We start from the raw sequence: 13,888 nt of genomic DNA on the forward strand, positions 1-13,888 counted from the left end.
GGTTTTTAGCACCCGGGCAGGGCCCATTGGCCTCCTGCAGGCTCTGCTCAGCTGAGTGAAAGAAACCAGGTCCCCTTCCTCTCTGCTCCCTTCGCCTTATCTGCATGTGACAGGGCTGGGCCCCCCATGCATCCCCCGCGCCCTTCCCCCGCTGGCCGAAAAAGTGAACAGTTGGGTTGAGCAGGCTTGTCTGTGAAATCTGCCCCCGAAAAACCTGGAGGCATGTGTGTGCCTGTGAGAGAGAGGGAGGCATCAGCAGCGCCTGTTTAAATAATAATAGAAAGTCAAAGGCTTTGCTTAGCCAGCAGGTTTCTGAACAAAAGCCCAGCACTCTTCCAACTTCCTGCAGCGAACATGACAAATGTCTGCTTTGACTCATTTACAGGGGCTGGAAAGAAAGCTGGCTTCAAACACACGCCGGGAAAGAGCAACCCGCCGGCCTGTGGTAGGAATGCTTCACCTTGGGGGAGACACACAGACCCCCCCCCCCGCCCCCTACACCCCCCCCCCCACTCTCTCCTCCTCGCCCTTGTGCGCTCAGCCGCTGCCCATTTCGGGCCCTGGGTTCTGGAGTCCTTCCCCCATCCCCCGACAACAGGAAAAACGAGTTAAAATAGTGTTCAAGATTTCACCGCGAAAGCCAAACTGAATTGGGCAACTGGGAGCGCCGGGCCCAAGTGCCAGCACACGAGCCGCGCGCACAGTGCTTGCCCCCCGCCCCCCCAGAGGAGCTGGTACAGGGCCAGGGCTACCAGCCCACAGGCTGCCGTAGGCAGAGCAAAGCCCGGGGCCTGGCCCCTCACACCCAGGGCTTGCGAAGGCTGCGGGAGGGGGGCTCCCTAGCGTGCACATGGTCCTCCAGCACTTTTGCCTTTAAAAACCCCTCAATCATTTCCAGCCCCCCAGAAGCCCCGCTGCACCCCAGGAGGCGGCTCTCGGACGCCCCGGCTGCAGGGGCGCTGGCGGGTTCGGGTTTTATTTTTCTGAAGTAATTGGTGATTTTTAGGGGCCCAACTTGAGGCAGCAGGAGCTTGATTATTCATGGGGCAGGTGCTCGGCCCTTTGCCAGGCGCGTGGAGCTGGCAGCCCCACGACCACTCATCGCTCGGGAAAATCGTGGGCCCCTTGTTTATTCTGTCACCGGTTCCCCCCCCCCCCCCCCCCCGAGTCCCGGCAGCCTGCCAAGCAGGGTCAGACGATGCCACCCTCACGGCCCCCGGCCTGCCGCTTGCGCCAATGCTCCGGTTGCAGCTGCCAAGCCCCGGCGAGGAGGAAGGGGCTGCTCGGCCTGAGCACAGGAGCAGAATCCGGCGCCAAGGTTTCTGGCTGGGAGAGGAGCATCAATCTGGGTTACGCAACCCCCCCGGCCACATAATCCCGGAGCCCCAACTCGCGGAGCCGGACCCGGAAGGGCTGCTAGAAACCTGCCTTGTGCAGTCACGGCTCGGAAAGCAGCCCGCAGGCCCGCCCCCTTTCTCACCATAACCACACGGAGCAGGGCAGGCCACAGAGCCCCACTGCAGGGCAGGGCTGACTTCTAAATCACTCTGCACCGTCATCCCTGCTCCCGAGCAAAGGGCCCTGGAATTCGCTGGGCTGCGCTCACCACCCGGGGAAACCCGCTAACTGCCAGGAACGACGCAAACCCACAGGCTCCAACCAGAGCCACCCCAAACCTGCAATTTGCTAATCACACACCAGTGCAATGGTGCAAAACCCGCTCGCACGCGCCATACAAATGCCTCTAAAGCAGAGGGCCACGTCCCAGCTGCTCTGCCCTGCATCTGCCTGGAGAGCCGCCTGCTCAGAGCACGGCCGTCCCTGCAGAGGCTGAGGAAGTGGGCATTTTCCATAAAGCACTTAACATGGAGCAGGGGAACGCACTCCCCCGGCCGTCCGCACATGCGCACACTCATTCACACACGTGCACACACACAAACGTCTCTTCCCAAAATAAAACCACTAGTGCCCCCCCCCCCCCGCCCCGCCCCATAGTGTTTAATCCGGAACCTGACCCTGGACGTGTGAAACATGGTGAGAAAACATTTCTCCGGTTCTTACCTGGCTGTTAGTCATGCAGTCCCTGTCGCAAAGGCAGGCTGAGCAGAACGGGGGTGAGCAGAGCAGAGTGGAATAACCTGCAGCCCCCGGCTCTGGACTCCGTGCTCTGGGGCATGCAGGAAAGCTGGGATCTTGCAGGCAATAAGCCTTAAGGCCCCGTGCAAAGCGACCGCCCCGGTACAGAGGCCTGGGTTCAGCATCGGCCCAGAGCGCCCCGCGGTGCATTCAGACCCGCCCCGGTATCGCTCCTGCTCTCGCGCCCGTAACATTGTGCCAAGGCCATCTCCAAAGAGGGGGGCTGCTTACAGGGGCCTCCGCAGGCCCCGTCTGGTCAGGTGCTGGGCGGCTCCAGCCCTGGGCGCAGGGGGCAGAACACAGCCCCTGTCCAAACCCAGGGCACAAGCTACCCACCCCCACCGGGCCGCCACTTTCGAAAACGGTACCAGTTGTCTAGTCTCTCATCACAACGCCTGCGATTGGCTGCCTCAAGTTAGGTGGGGGTGTTTCCATGCCCTGATTGGATGGCAAAGGAGGGGGAATCAGCCTCATTTGCATTATACACGGGGTCGGCTTCAAGGACTTTTTCTAGTCGAAAATTCTTGGAAGAAAAACTGGAAATTTTCTGAGGGGAAAGTTCCTGCTTTGCCGTTTGCAATCACCTTTCGGCTCAACCATTCGGCTAATTACAGCCAAAGAATGAACCGTGGTCCGAACCATCACAACCTCCACCCCGGTCAGACGGTGACCCAGAGCAAAGATTTTCTTCCGATTTTCGGTTCAAAACATTTCTGAGATTTTCACTTTTCCCCTGATTTGGGATAGAAAAATCATTCGATCCATTGAAGGCGTTGGCAGGCCAGGAAAACTGTTCCTCCGTGTGAGCTCAGTCGGGCTGGAGGCTGCCAGGGAGGCGGTTTCACGCTTTCACTCTCTGAAGCCGTTGCCCGCTGCTGTGCCCAGTCCCACAGGCAGTTGCTACCAGGGACAGTCTCCTGAGCACCCACAGGCAGCCCTGAGGGGTCAGCACCCGCCAGGCCGAGGGCTTTGGAGAATCCGGCCGCTCACGGTGCGGGAGCGGAGACTTTCGGATCAGTCTGGGCCCAGCGAGGTGGCGCATGGCACTCACTAAGCAGAGCCAGTCGGCTTTTTATCCGTAACGTGGCGGGATCAGCGCCCCGGATCGGTGCTTTCCCACTGCCCCTTCCCAGCACCACAGCGCTAACGCGCACTGCCCAACAAGCCGCTATTTCAAGCGGGTGGGCGGGCAGATCCCCCAGTGACCGGCCCTAGCAGAGACAGACAGACAGAGACGCTTTCTCCTACAGACTGGGCCGGGCCCGGTGCGGGAGTTGTGACCATTAGCACTGGCTGAGGTTCTCGCTTGCCTGCAGCTCAGCTGGTCCCCCGCCCCTTCCCCCTTAGCTGTAACGAGCACTGGCAGACAACCCCCCCCCCCGGGCTGAACAAGGGCCCCAAGCCCGCTCCCGCGAGTGACCCCAACTAATGGAGCCAGCCCTGAGCAACCAGAGGGGATCCCCAGAGCGAAGGGGACACCTCAACCCAGCCCCAGGAAAGGCAGGCATTCCAGAACGGGGTGTAACATCCAGCTGGTCCCCAGCTGGTCCCCACCTCCGACCACCCTCAAACGCCCCCTGAATTCCCCAGGAGAGTCTGCAACTTCGACTGCAGGAGCCCCCGCCCCCCCCCCCCCGATATGCTCTAACCCCGGGGAACCGGTCAGCAGAACGCCCTGTCCCCGTCCCCTCGCTGCAGGCAGGGCCATTGTCCTGCGCTATTCACCTCCCTCCTTTCCCTCGCTCGGCTTTTGTTTCCCCCTGCGGCTCCCCCCACCCCCCAAAGGGGATCATTTATCCAGCTGGGCAGGCCTTTTCGAGAGGCACATTCCAGGTTCTCCCCAAACCCGTCCGTGACAGGATGATGGAGAAGCAGCCTCGTTAATGGGCTTTCCCATCCGCCGGCGGTGCAGCCGGGCGCTCGTTAATCTCCCCGCCCCAGCAAAGGGGGTGCGTGGAGAGAAAGGACAGCCCAAGGGAGTCCTGGCGGGCGTGGCCCGGTTCTCCCCAGCCCCTGCCATGATTATTAACCGGGGTAGTTACGGTAGCACCAGGGGGGGCTCAGGTCCTGCCGCAGAGCTTGCCGGCTGGGCACAGGCCAAAGCGGGTAACCAGCAGCGAGGCCAGCACAGCGCGAGGCCAGTGCAGCCCAGGCCATGCCAGGCTCCCTGCTCGCGTTCCCCACGCTGGCTGACTCCTCGGGTGAGCCGGCCGTGCCCAGCTCTGCTGCTGGACAAACCCTGAAGTGCCCGGGCGAGCAGCCAGCAGCAAGCTGAGCTCCGTGAGTTCTGGGCTGGGGCTGGTTCTTTAGGTGGTGCCAGCAAGGCCGGGCTCGGAGATCAGCTCCAGACTAAGTCACGCAGAGGCGCTGGCACGGCAGGTCGGCACTTGGGCCGCCCCCATGGTGACATGGGCCTGGGCTGTTCCCTCGGGGAAGGGACCCGATGGCTGATGGGGCCGCAGCCCCGTCCAGCCTGCCCGTGTCAGGTCCCGCCACGGCTGGGAGCATGGTACGGAGGGGAACCGATCTCCTGGACAGCCGCTACCCGCCTGCGGGCCCCCCCCGTCACTCTCAGAGATTCCTCCAGGCTGGGGTCTGTGGGGTCTTCCACCCCACATCCAGCCCACCCCACACCGGCTACGATGGGACGGGGGGACATTTCAAACACAGCGGCTGCATGGTATCTTCCCCCCCCGCCACACACACACACACACACACACACACCGCGTGAGCCTGGCCTGGGGTAATTTAAATAAACCGCTAAACACACACACAGGACTATCTCAGCCCTAATTTATGGGGCTCCCAACACCCCCCTGAAAGACACCAGCGCCTGAACCCCAAAGGTGATACCCCTCCCCCGCCTCTTCCCAAAATCACCACACTTAGTGGGGGTCCCCCCATAATCACAGCCACGTGCACGTGGGAAGGGAAACTGAGGCACAGAGCAGGGAAATAATTGGCCCATGGTCACCCAACAGGTCAGTGTCCTGGCTCCCCGGCCCATGCCCTGCCCAGGGACCAGCCCAGCCCCCCAACAGGGAGGGATGGGGGGCAAACGACCTGAACCCGCCCTATAAACAGAGGGGGAATGTCAAGTGATTTTGCTAAGAGCCATCTAATGATGGGGGGGTCATTTGGGGATGGACTACAGATCCCAGCATGCAGTGCTCCCCCCCCCAGCATCCTGGCCCAGTGCATGCTGGGAGCTGTAGTCTTGGCAGCCAGCCCCACATGTGGCTTTGCTGGGAGCACTGGTGGATGTGGTGCCATAAGGAGCCCCGGAGCAGGCAGAGCACCCCATGCCCGGGGCGCTGGGCACAGAGCTCCACAGCGCCTGGGGATCATGCAATGGAGGGCTGCCCCATAGCCAGAGGGGCTGGAGGACAGCCCCTGGTGCCTGGATCCCCCCTCAGTGGATATTTAAACCTGCCCCCCCCCATGGCTGTCCCCAGCAGGTCTGGCCAGCAGGTTGCACCATGAAGCCACTGGATGCAAGGGGCCTGGGGAACCACAACAGCTCCTCCCACGGGACCAGGCTGCCCCAGCCCCAGGGCATCTCGCCCTGGGGTGGGAGGGGATGGGGCTACAGAGATGAGTGCCCCCCCTCCCCGCAGGAGGGGCAGGACCCCACCCCCTCCCCCACCGCAAGGGTTCAGCTCCAACGCTGCTGAATGCGGCAGACGCGCCATCGGGTCACTCGCGGGCGGGGCGGGTGGAGCCAGTGGGGGTGATGGGGGCTGGCGCTGGCTGGGACCACCGAGCAGTTAAAGGGTTTCAGCTCCCCCCAAAGGCGGGAGCATGGGGGGCACTAGAGCCTCAGCCCCAGCGCTGGCCGGCAGCACCAGCCCAGACAAAGGTCAGGGAACATTTCCATCTGGCTGTCTGCTCGCATTAAGGAGAGGAGAGCCCCCCGGCCAGGGCACGGAGCTGGGGGCCTGTGGGGGAGGTCAGGCCCCAGCTCTGCCACCCTCCATGGGGCCTCAGACACGCCACCTCCCTGCCTGGTGCCTCAGTTTCCCTGCCAGGGAGCTGTAAATGTTCCATCCCCCCCGCCAGGCAGGACAAAGTGCTCACGCCCCTTCCCGGGACATCCGGGTGGCCGCAGGCCAGCTTCGCCCTCATGCAGCGCCCGGGCAGACGGCCCCATCCCACCCCTTCCCTTCCCGAGAAACCCACAACATCGCAAGCTCTTGCGGCAACCGGCTTGGGGGGAGGGTGGGGGGGGAGACTCCGTCCAGGGCGGGCAGCAGACAGCCCCAGGCCCAGGTCTCGGGGAAGGCAGCTCTTGGCTGGGCACTGCCCGGGTGGGGGGGGTCCCCCCCCCCCAGCTCTGTGCAACCCAGGCTCAGTTCCCCTTTTCTGGGGGCCACTTACGAAATTGCAGAAACCAGGTCACAGGAACCTGCCAACGCCCCTGCCTGGGAGCAGCCCGGGCAGGAGGTTCCCAGAGCGGCGGGAGATGCTGGGGGCCTCCGCCCCGCCCCCTGCGGCACGGCGCCCCCCACAGCATGACGCCCCCTTACTGAGCCCCTCACAGCACAGCCCCCCCTGCCCCACTCACTGCAGCCCCCGGATTGTCCTGGCCGTATCCTCAGAGCCCTGGGGAATCGGCACAAAGGTCTCATGCAGGCCGGGGGCTCGGCTCGACTCCCCCCTCTGCCAGGGGGGCTGGTCACAGCCACGGGGACCAGGGGCCAGGGCTCCCAGGTCTGCCACCCACTGCCTGTGTGACCTTGGGCAAGTCCCTGCCCCCTCTGTGCCTCAGTTTCCCCCCCAGGGGTGGAGGAGAGTGCCAGGTGGGGCGGGAGCTCCGGGAGCTGTGTCAGGCCCCCGGGGACAGAAACTGGGCTGGATTTCGGTGCCTGTCCCATCCAGCCGGAGACTGAGCTGCTCGCTCTGTGGCAGGGGTCAGCCCGGGATCCCTGGAGGCAGGTGGGGCAGGGAGCGGCTGGCCACGGGGGGGGGGGGGGGTTTACGAGTCACTGCCGTCAGCCTCCCCTCCCCCGGGCCAGGCTGGCATGCAGCCAGCAGGGCCCCCCCCCCGGGGCGCTGGCAGGAGGCAGCGGGAAGCGATACGGCTGGAATCCGATTTCCTGCCCCGTCACTCAGAGCGGGGACAAAGAGCCCTGAGACCCCCCAGGCCGGATCCGGTGCCAGCAGCTCCCCCCGGCCCTGAAAGGGTCATGGAGACAACACCCCCCCCCCCCCCGACACACTGATATCGATACGCCAGCGGCTGAGCCAGGCAAAGAGCTTAGCTGGGGGGCCCCTCGCTCTGATACAAGGGGGGGCCGCGGCCCCCAGCTCAGCCAGGGCAGAGGGGTCGGAGCTGGGGGCTTTGAGCTGAGCTGTGCCCAGCCCAGCGGGGCTGGTGCCAGGCTCCGGGGCGGGAGGGGCTCAGGGAAGCTGGGGGGGGGGGGGCAGCTCTGTCACCCGCCAAGCCAGTGGCAGCTGCAGCACATCTGGCCCAGCTGGGCTGCGGGGGAACGACCCCGCACCCGCCCGGAACAGGAACACAGGATGTGCAGGGTCACGTTAGGGCTTATATCAGTGGGGGGGGAGAAGGGGGAAACAAAGGGACGGCTGCTTAACCCCCCACCACCACCTCCCTGCTCCAGGGGGAGAGCAGCGGCTGGGCCACACGAGACTGGCACAACACCCCAGACCTGGGCGCGAGGGAGAGGCTTAAGACCCAGGAATGGGAGGCAGGAGTCCTGGGTTCCTGCCCCGCTGGAGAGTGCCACATGCGGGCAGCATGTGCTCCGCCTACAAAATAGTGTAGGTCCTACATAAACAGGGATCCTCCCTCCCCACCAAGCTTCCTTGGCAACCAAGTGTTTTGTCACCCAGAGACAGGGCCTGTGGCACCGGGCGCTGCCCAGACCCCGACCTGGAGCAGGACCCCCATGGCGACCTTGTGAGTCATCCACAGTGTAAATATACAAAGGATTGGGGGGGGGGAGAGAAACTGAGGCATGGCGTGTGAAAGGGACTTGGCCAAGGTCACAGGGCAGGTAGTGGCAGAGCCAGGGACAGAACCCAGGAGTCCTGACTCCCAGCCTCCCACAAAACCACAGGAGCCCACGGTGTCCGGCCTGCCCCACACGGGCTAGGGCCCTTCTTTCAGGGGGACCAGGGCACCAGCCCGGCCCGGGAGCCTCCGCCTCCCCCAAGCTCCAGGAGCCCCAAGGTTACAAGCCACGTGCAGCTTTCAGCTAAACAAAGCCCAGCGGTGCCCAGCCCTCGGGTGCCAGGGGAGCCCGGCGCCAGATGCCAAGGACCCAGGAGCAGTCGCGCCAAGAGACACATACAGAAAAGGGGCTTCACCCCTGCGTCCCACAGACGCCCGCCCGGCTGAACGTGGGGGGACGCGGAGGCAGCTGGCATCGCCGATAGTCGCCCGCCACCCAGGGCCCTGGCTCGGCGCCAAGCCTGCGTGGGACACAGCGGCACTGCCCACGGCCCCAGGTGGCCTGTTTAAAGCAACTGCATGAAATATTCAGCCATCCCTTTCAGAGGCACATTAATAGTGCAGGGCCTGCACGGGGGGGGGCGGGGGGTTATGTTCGGAGACCTCCCCCCCCGCCCCATGGGTGCCCATGCTGCCAGGAGAGCCGCCCAGAGCCCACCCCCGGCCGGAGCAAGCACCCCCCCTCCCCCCAGCACCTTCCAACGGCTCCTGCGCCCACAAATGAACTCCCAGGGTCATGGGAAAAGCCCCAGCCCCTCCAAGCACCAGAACAGGGCCCCGCGCCTGCACCCCCAGGCGCCACATTCATCGCCCACAAAGCTCCTGCCCCGGCCTTGGGGTGGGGGGCGGCGTGTTGCCCCCTGCCTGCACCTCTGCTCACTGCCCCCCCCCCCCCAGAGCACTGCCCAAAGCACGTTAGGTTGTGGGGGCACCGGCAGGGGAAACTGAGGCACAGAGCAGGGCAGCAGAGCTGGGACTAGGATCCAGGAGTCCTGCCCCCCCCCCCCCCGACCTACAAGCAGGCTGGGCGCTGGCCCGGGAGCGAGGGGAGGCAGCCGCGCTCGAGTTCGGACACCCCCCCCACCCCACCCCCGGCGGGGCCGGGTGATGAACGAGCCTGTCAGGGCCAATCGCAGCCACAGCCGAGCGGCCGAGTCCATTTGTCACTTTCCCTGAGCCGCAGCCCGAACAAAGGGCCCATTAATAACCTGGCCAGGCCCGGGGCGCCGGAATTTCGCCTCCGTTCCCCGCCCCACCGAGCCCCTCGGTCGACCCCCCCCCCGCCGCTGGCTCCCCAGACACTCCCCCCCGGCCTGGCAATGGGGGAGGGGCATCATTCGGGGCAGTCGAGAGAGCTGGGGTCAAAGCCAGGCCCAAGAGCAGAATGGGGGTGAGGGGACCCAGCATGGGGGAGGGGCGCCTCCAGGGAAACAGCAGGACTGTGAAAGAGGGAAGGGTCCTGCAGGTCGGGAGTGAGGGGCACCAGCAGAGCTGGGGGTGGTGGAGCCCAGTGCTGGCATAGCAGGGCCTGCGGGTCGGGAGTGAGGGGCACCGGCAGAGCTGGGGGTGGTGGAGCCCAGCGCTGGCATAGCAGGGCCTGCGGGTCGGGAGTGAGGGGCACCGGCAGAGCTGGGGGTGGTGGAGCCCAGTGCTGGCATAGCAGGGGCTGCGGGTCGGGAGTGAGGGGCACCGGTAGAGCTGGGGGCGGGGGCAGAGCCCAGCGCTGGCATAGCAGGGGCTGCGGGTCGGGAGTGAGGGGCACTGGCAGAGCGGGGGGGGGGGGGCACGGAGCCCAGTGCTGGCATAGCAGGGGGCTGCGGGTCGGGAGTGAGGGGCACCGGTAGAGCTGGGGGCGGGGGCAGATCCCAGTGCTGGCATAGCAGGGGGCTGCGGGTCGGGAGTGAGGGGCACCGGCAGAGCTGGGGGGGGGGGAGCGGAGCCCAGCGCTGGCATAGCAGGGGCTGCGGGTCGGGAGTGAGGGGCACCGGCAGTGCTGGGGGGAGGGGGGGGGAAAATAGGTCAGCTGACATCCGAATCCCACTGGAGCAGGGTCCGTCCCGGGGGCGCTGCCTGGCCTGGTCCCAACCCGCTCTCAAGCAGCCCCCCCCCCATTGGGAGTGGGGGACAGTTTGCAGCCTGAGGATGGAACTTCAAACAGGGGAGTGGGGACCCCCCAACACCCCCATCCCAGTGCCAAACACTGATCGGGAAATTAAACTGCGGCCACGCAGGCAGCCCCCCCGAGGGCGAACGCTGCTGCAGCTCCGGGTCCCAGCAGGCCTCCTCGGCCCCCCCCCGCCCCCCCACTTCCCCAGGGGGCTCTGCAGTGACTAAGCCAGGGAGCTGGGGCCTGAGCCCCCAGGATCTGGCCCCCCCCAGGGAAGTGGGGCATGGGGGACAGAGACTAGCAGGACTCCTTTGCAAGTGCTCAGACGATGGATGGGGAAACTGAGGCAGAGGTCTCCCATTCCATGGCAGAGTGGGGAACAGGACCCAGGAAGGGGGACCTGGCTGGGGGGGGGGTGCAGGCAGAAAGGGGACACAGCTCCCCCCCTCCCAGCTGGGTGTGACTGGCTCACCGCAGGGCCGTGCTAATTCCCTAACCAAAGCCAGCTGGGCGGCTGCCGGGCGCAGTTCTCGACTCGCCGCCAGCGGCTCCAATTAACACCCCCGCCCACGCCGCTGGCAGGGAGCACCCTCAGGCCGGCCGGGGGCTGGCAGTGCCCAACCCCCTGCAGACAGCCCGGGGGGCACCCCACAGCTCAGGGGAGGGGGCCTGGAGGTCTGCAGGGGGCGAAGCTCTGGCTGCTCTGGCAGGGAAAACGCTTTGGCCAAGAGATGGGGTCAATAGCGGGGGGGGGGAGGGGGCAGATTCCCCCCCAGCCCCCAGAGGCTGAGCTCAGAGAGCCCCCGGCGGGGGGCTGGGTACGCCCCCCCCCCCCCCCGGGCAGGGCAGCACTCGCAGGACGGGAGGTTTGTTTACCCTTCGGTCCCCACTGAGAGGCTATTTATAAACCCGCTCCAGGCGGGCGCTGCCCGGAGCCGGATCACGAGGCACCGACGTGCCAAGGGGCCCCAGTGCCGCCACCTCCTGCCCCCGGGCGGCCGAGTCATGGGCCGGGCGGTGCCAACACCTGGCACGGTGCCAGCAACCGGGCGGGGACCGACAGAGACCTAACCCGGCGCCCCCGCCCCATGGAGCACCCCGCCCCACAGTGGCGCCCCAGCCCTCCTCCCTGCCCAGTGCCCCACGGAGCCCCCCCCCGGCACCTCCGCCCCACGGAGCCGACCCAGGCGCCCCCCGCAGTCCCCGCCCCACGGAGCCGCCCCAGAGCCGCCCCCCCGGCGCCGACCCAGCCCTCCTCCCTGCCCAGTGCCCCACGGAGCCGCCCCAGAGCCACCCCCCACGGAGCCGACCCAAGACCCCAGACCGCATGGTGCCCCTCACTCCACAGAGCTGACCCAGGGCTTCCCCCGCCCCACGGAGCTGACCCTGCCCCCTCGCCTTGTCTGTAACAGTGGCCAGTATCAGATGCTCAAAGGAAGGTGCATGAAACCTCGCAGGGGCAATTGGGGTTAACCGGACCCCTGACACCCCGAATAAAGGGTCTTTACAGCCCCCCCCGCCTCCACTGGTACTGCTCCGCTCCTCAGAGTGGTCTGGGCCGTCCCCTCCACTCAGGGGGTCTTGCTGCTCTGGGGGCGGGGGGGCAGACACGGATTGGAGCCGGGTTAATGCCAGCCCCCCACCCCCAGCTGGGCTTGCCGGGGGGTGGGGGGGTCCGAGGCCTGAGGGGGAGGGGAGGGGTGCTGCCTTACAGATGGTGGGCGGGGGGGGGGTCTGTGTAGCCAGACACTCCCCCAGCCAAAGGTGCCGAGCCACTAACTCCAGATGCCATGTAAGGCCCAGCGGGCACCGGCTCCTCACTCAGACTCTGCTCTGACCAGCCCCCCGAGCACCCGGTCCCCCCCGCTCTGCTCCCCGAGCATCTGAGGCAGGGTCTGTGTCTGGCCAGGCAGCACCCGATGCCAGCTGGCACCTCCTGGCACTGTCGCGGGGCTGTAGATGGCTCGAGCCGGCAGCCCAGCCCAGGCGCTCGCCCGCCCCAGCTGCTGGCAGAGCCAACACCAGGATACCCCTTAATTTCCAAAGAGCAGCCTGGCGCGCTGCCCCCCAGCAGCAGCTGCAACGTCAACACGCCAGGGTCCTCGCACAGCTGGGGGCGGCGCACGTCAGAGCTCGGGGCCCTGACAGCAGCCCGCCAGCGCCCGCCCCGTGGGGTACCCAGGGCCAGCGCCCCGTGGGGCTCTGCAGCACCCAGCCGGCGGGGGGCACCGGAGTGGCTGGCGCAGGTGGATATGGCCCGGCTGCAGGATGGCCCTGAGCTCCCAGCCAGGCACCTGGCCCCCAGCTCCTCCCCAGACACAGCAGCTGGGGGGGGGGGGGGGACAATGCCCACCCCCAAGCACCACCCAGCCAATCAGCAGCTGGGCCCCAAGCTGGCTTTGCTGCTCTGAGCCCCCATTGGCCAGCAGGGACCTGACATCACAGCCACGGGTAGCTGAAGGGGCCCTTTAACCCTTTAAGCACCGGAAGGGAGTGAAGGAGGGGGAGGGGGCAGCATGTGCCGGGCTGGGAAGGGGGTGGGGGGGCCACAAATAGGCGTGTCCCCAGCTTGGAGCCCGGGCCTGGAGCCAGGCCAGGCAGCGCTTCCTGGTGCCGAACACAACCATTTCCCCTCCCCTAAAGGGGCCAGGACAAGGGGGCAGAGTGACCCAGAGCCCCCCCCTCCCCCAGCCTTCAGCCCAGCCTCCCGCGGATCACAGCCCTCACAAACCAGCACCCAGTCATCAGCAAATGGGGAAACTGAGGCACAGAGAGGGGAAGGAATGCGCCCTAGACACATGGCACGTGGCCAGCAGAACCAGTCGGACCCAGGAGTCCGGGCTCCCAGCCCCCCTGCTCACAGTCAGACGACGTCGCTCTGCCCACCGGCCAGACGCAGCCCGAAGGTGCCCGGGGGGGGGCTATGCAGGTGGCGGGGGCACTGCTGGATTTTGCAAACCAGCACCAACACGCCGGCAGCTCCAAGCGCGTCAGGGCAGCTGCGACTGGCGTTCGCCGGGGCGACAGAGGGGCCAGCGGGGCAGAGGGCTTGACCCGGGCGCGGTACTCACTGGCTGGCGAGGGGGTGCTGTATCCACTCACGGGCAGCTGGTGCTGCATGCCTGCCAGCGCGCCCGGCGGCGAGAGGCCCCCAATCATGTGCGGGAAGAAGAAGGCGTAGTGGGGCACCGGGTACCCGTTGAGGTGCCCGCCCCCCGGCGTGGGGCAGGAGCTGCTGTTGCTGGCCATGGCGCGGATGCACAGTCCTGGGAGAGTCACATGTGGGCAGGTCACAGCGCCACGGGCAGCTCCATGGGGCCGCCCCAGGGAACAGGGCCTTGCTGCCTCCCTGGGACGCGGCGCTCTGCAGGGCTAGGCCAGCGCCCACTGGGGCCCAGGCGCCAGGGCAGCCTCCCCACCCCTTCCGCGGGGCCTCTGCGGCTGCAGGCAGGTCCTGGCACCGGCAGGCAGGCGAGCGGCGTCCACTCGGCGGCTCCTGGCCCGCGTCGGCGCTGTAGCTGCAAGGGAAGCAGAGACAAAAGGGAGCTGGTTAGCGAGGGGGCAACCGACGCCTGGGCAAGGGCTGAGGTGGTGCAGGAATCCAGCCTGATACACGGCCGCAGGACGCCTGGGTTCCAGCCCCGGCTCCCAGGCAACACCCCCCCGCCCCC

General features: G+C 66.5%; 1 protein-coding gene across 2 annotated transcripts in view; it reads right to left on the reverse strand.

Moving 5' to 3' along the window:
* The window catches only part of RARA (retinoic acid receptor alpha), a 37,622-nt gene extending 24,049 nt beyond the window's left edge, over positions 1–13,573 (reverse strand). For both annotated transcript variants that reach the window (XM_065422473.1, XM_065422472.1), the window contains exon 1: positions 13,289–13,573. In XM_065422473.1, the coding sequence (XP_065278545.1) occupies positions 13,289–13,466 (178 nt within the window). In that variant the 5' untranslated portion in view covers positions 13,467–13,573. The remainder of the gene's footprint in view (positions 1–13,288) is intronic.
* Between the last annotated feature and the right edge of the window lie 315 nt (positions 13,574–13,888).

The sequence above is a fragment of the Emys orbicularis genome, chromosome 25 (genome assembly GCF_028017835.1).
Source record: "Emys orbicularis isolate rEmyOrb1 chromosome 25, rEmyOrb1.hap1, whole genome shotgun sequence".
In the NCBI taxonomy this organism is placed as follows: Eukaryota; Metazoa; Chordata; order Testudines; family Emydidae; genus Emys; species Emys orbicularis.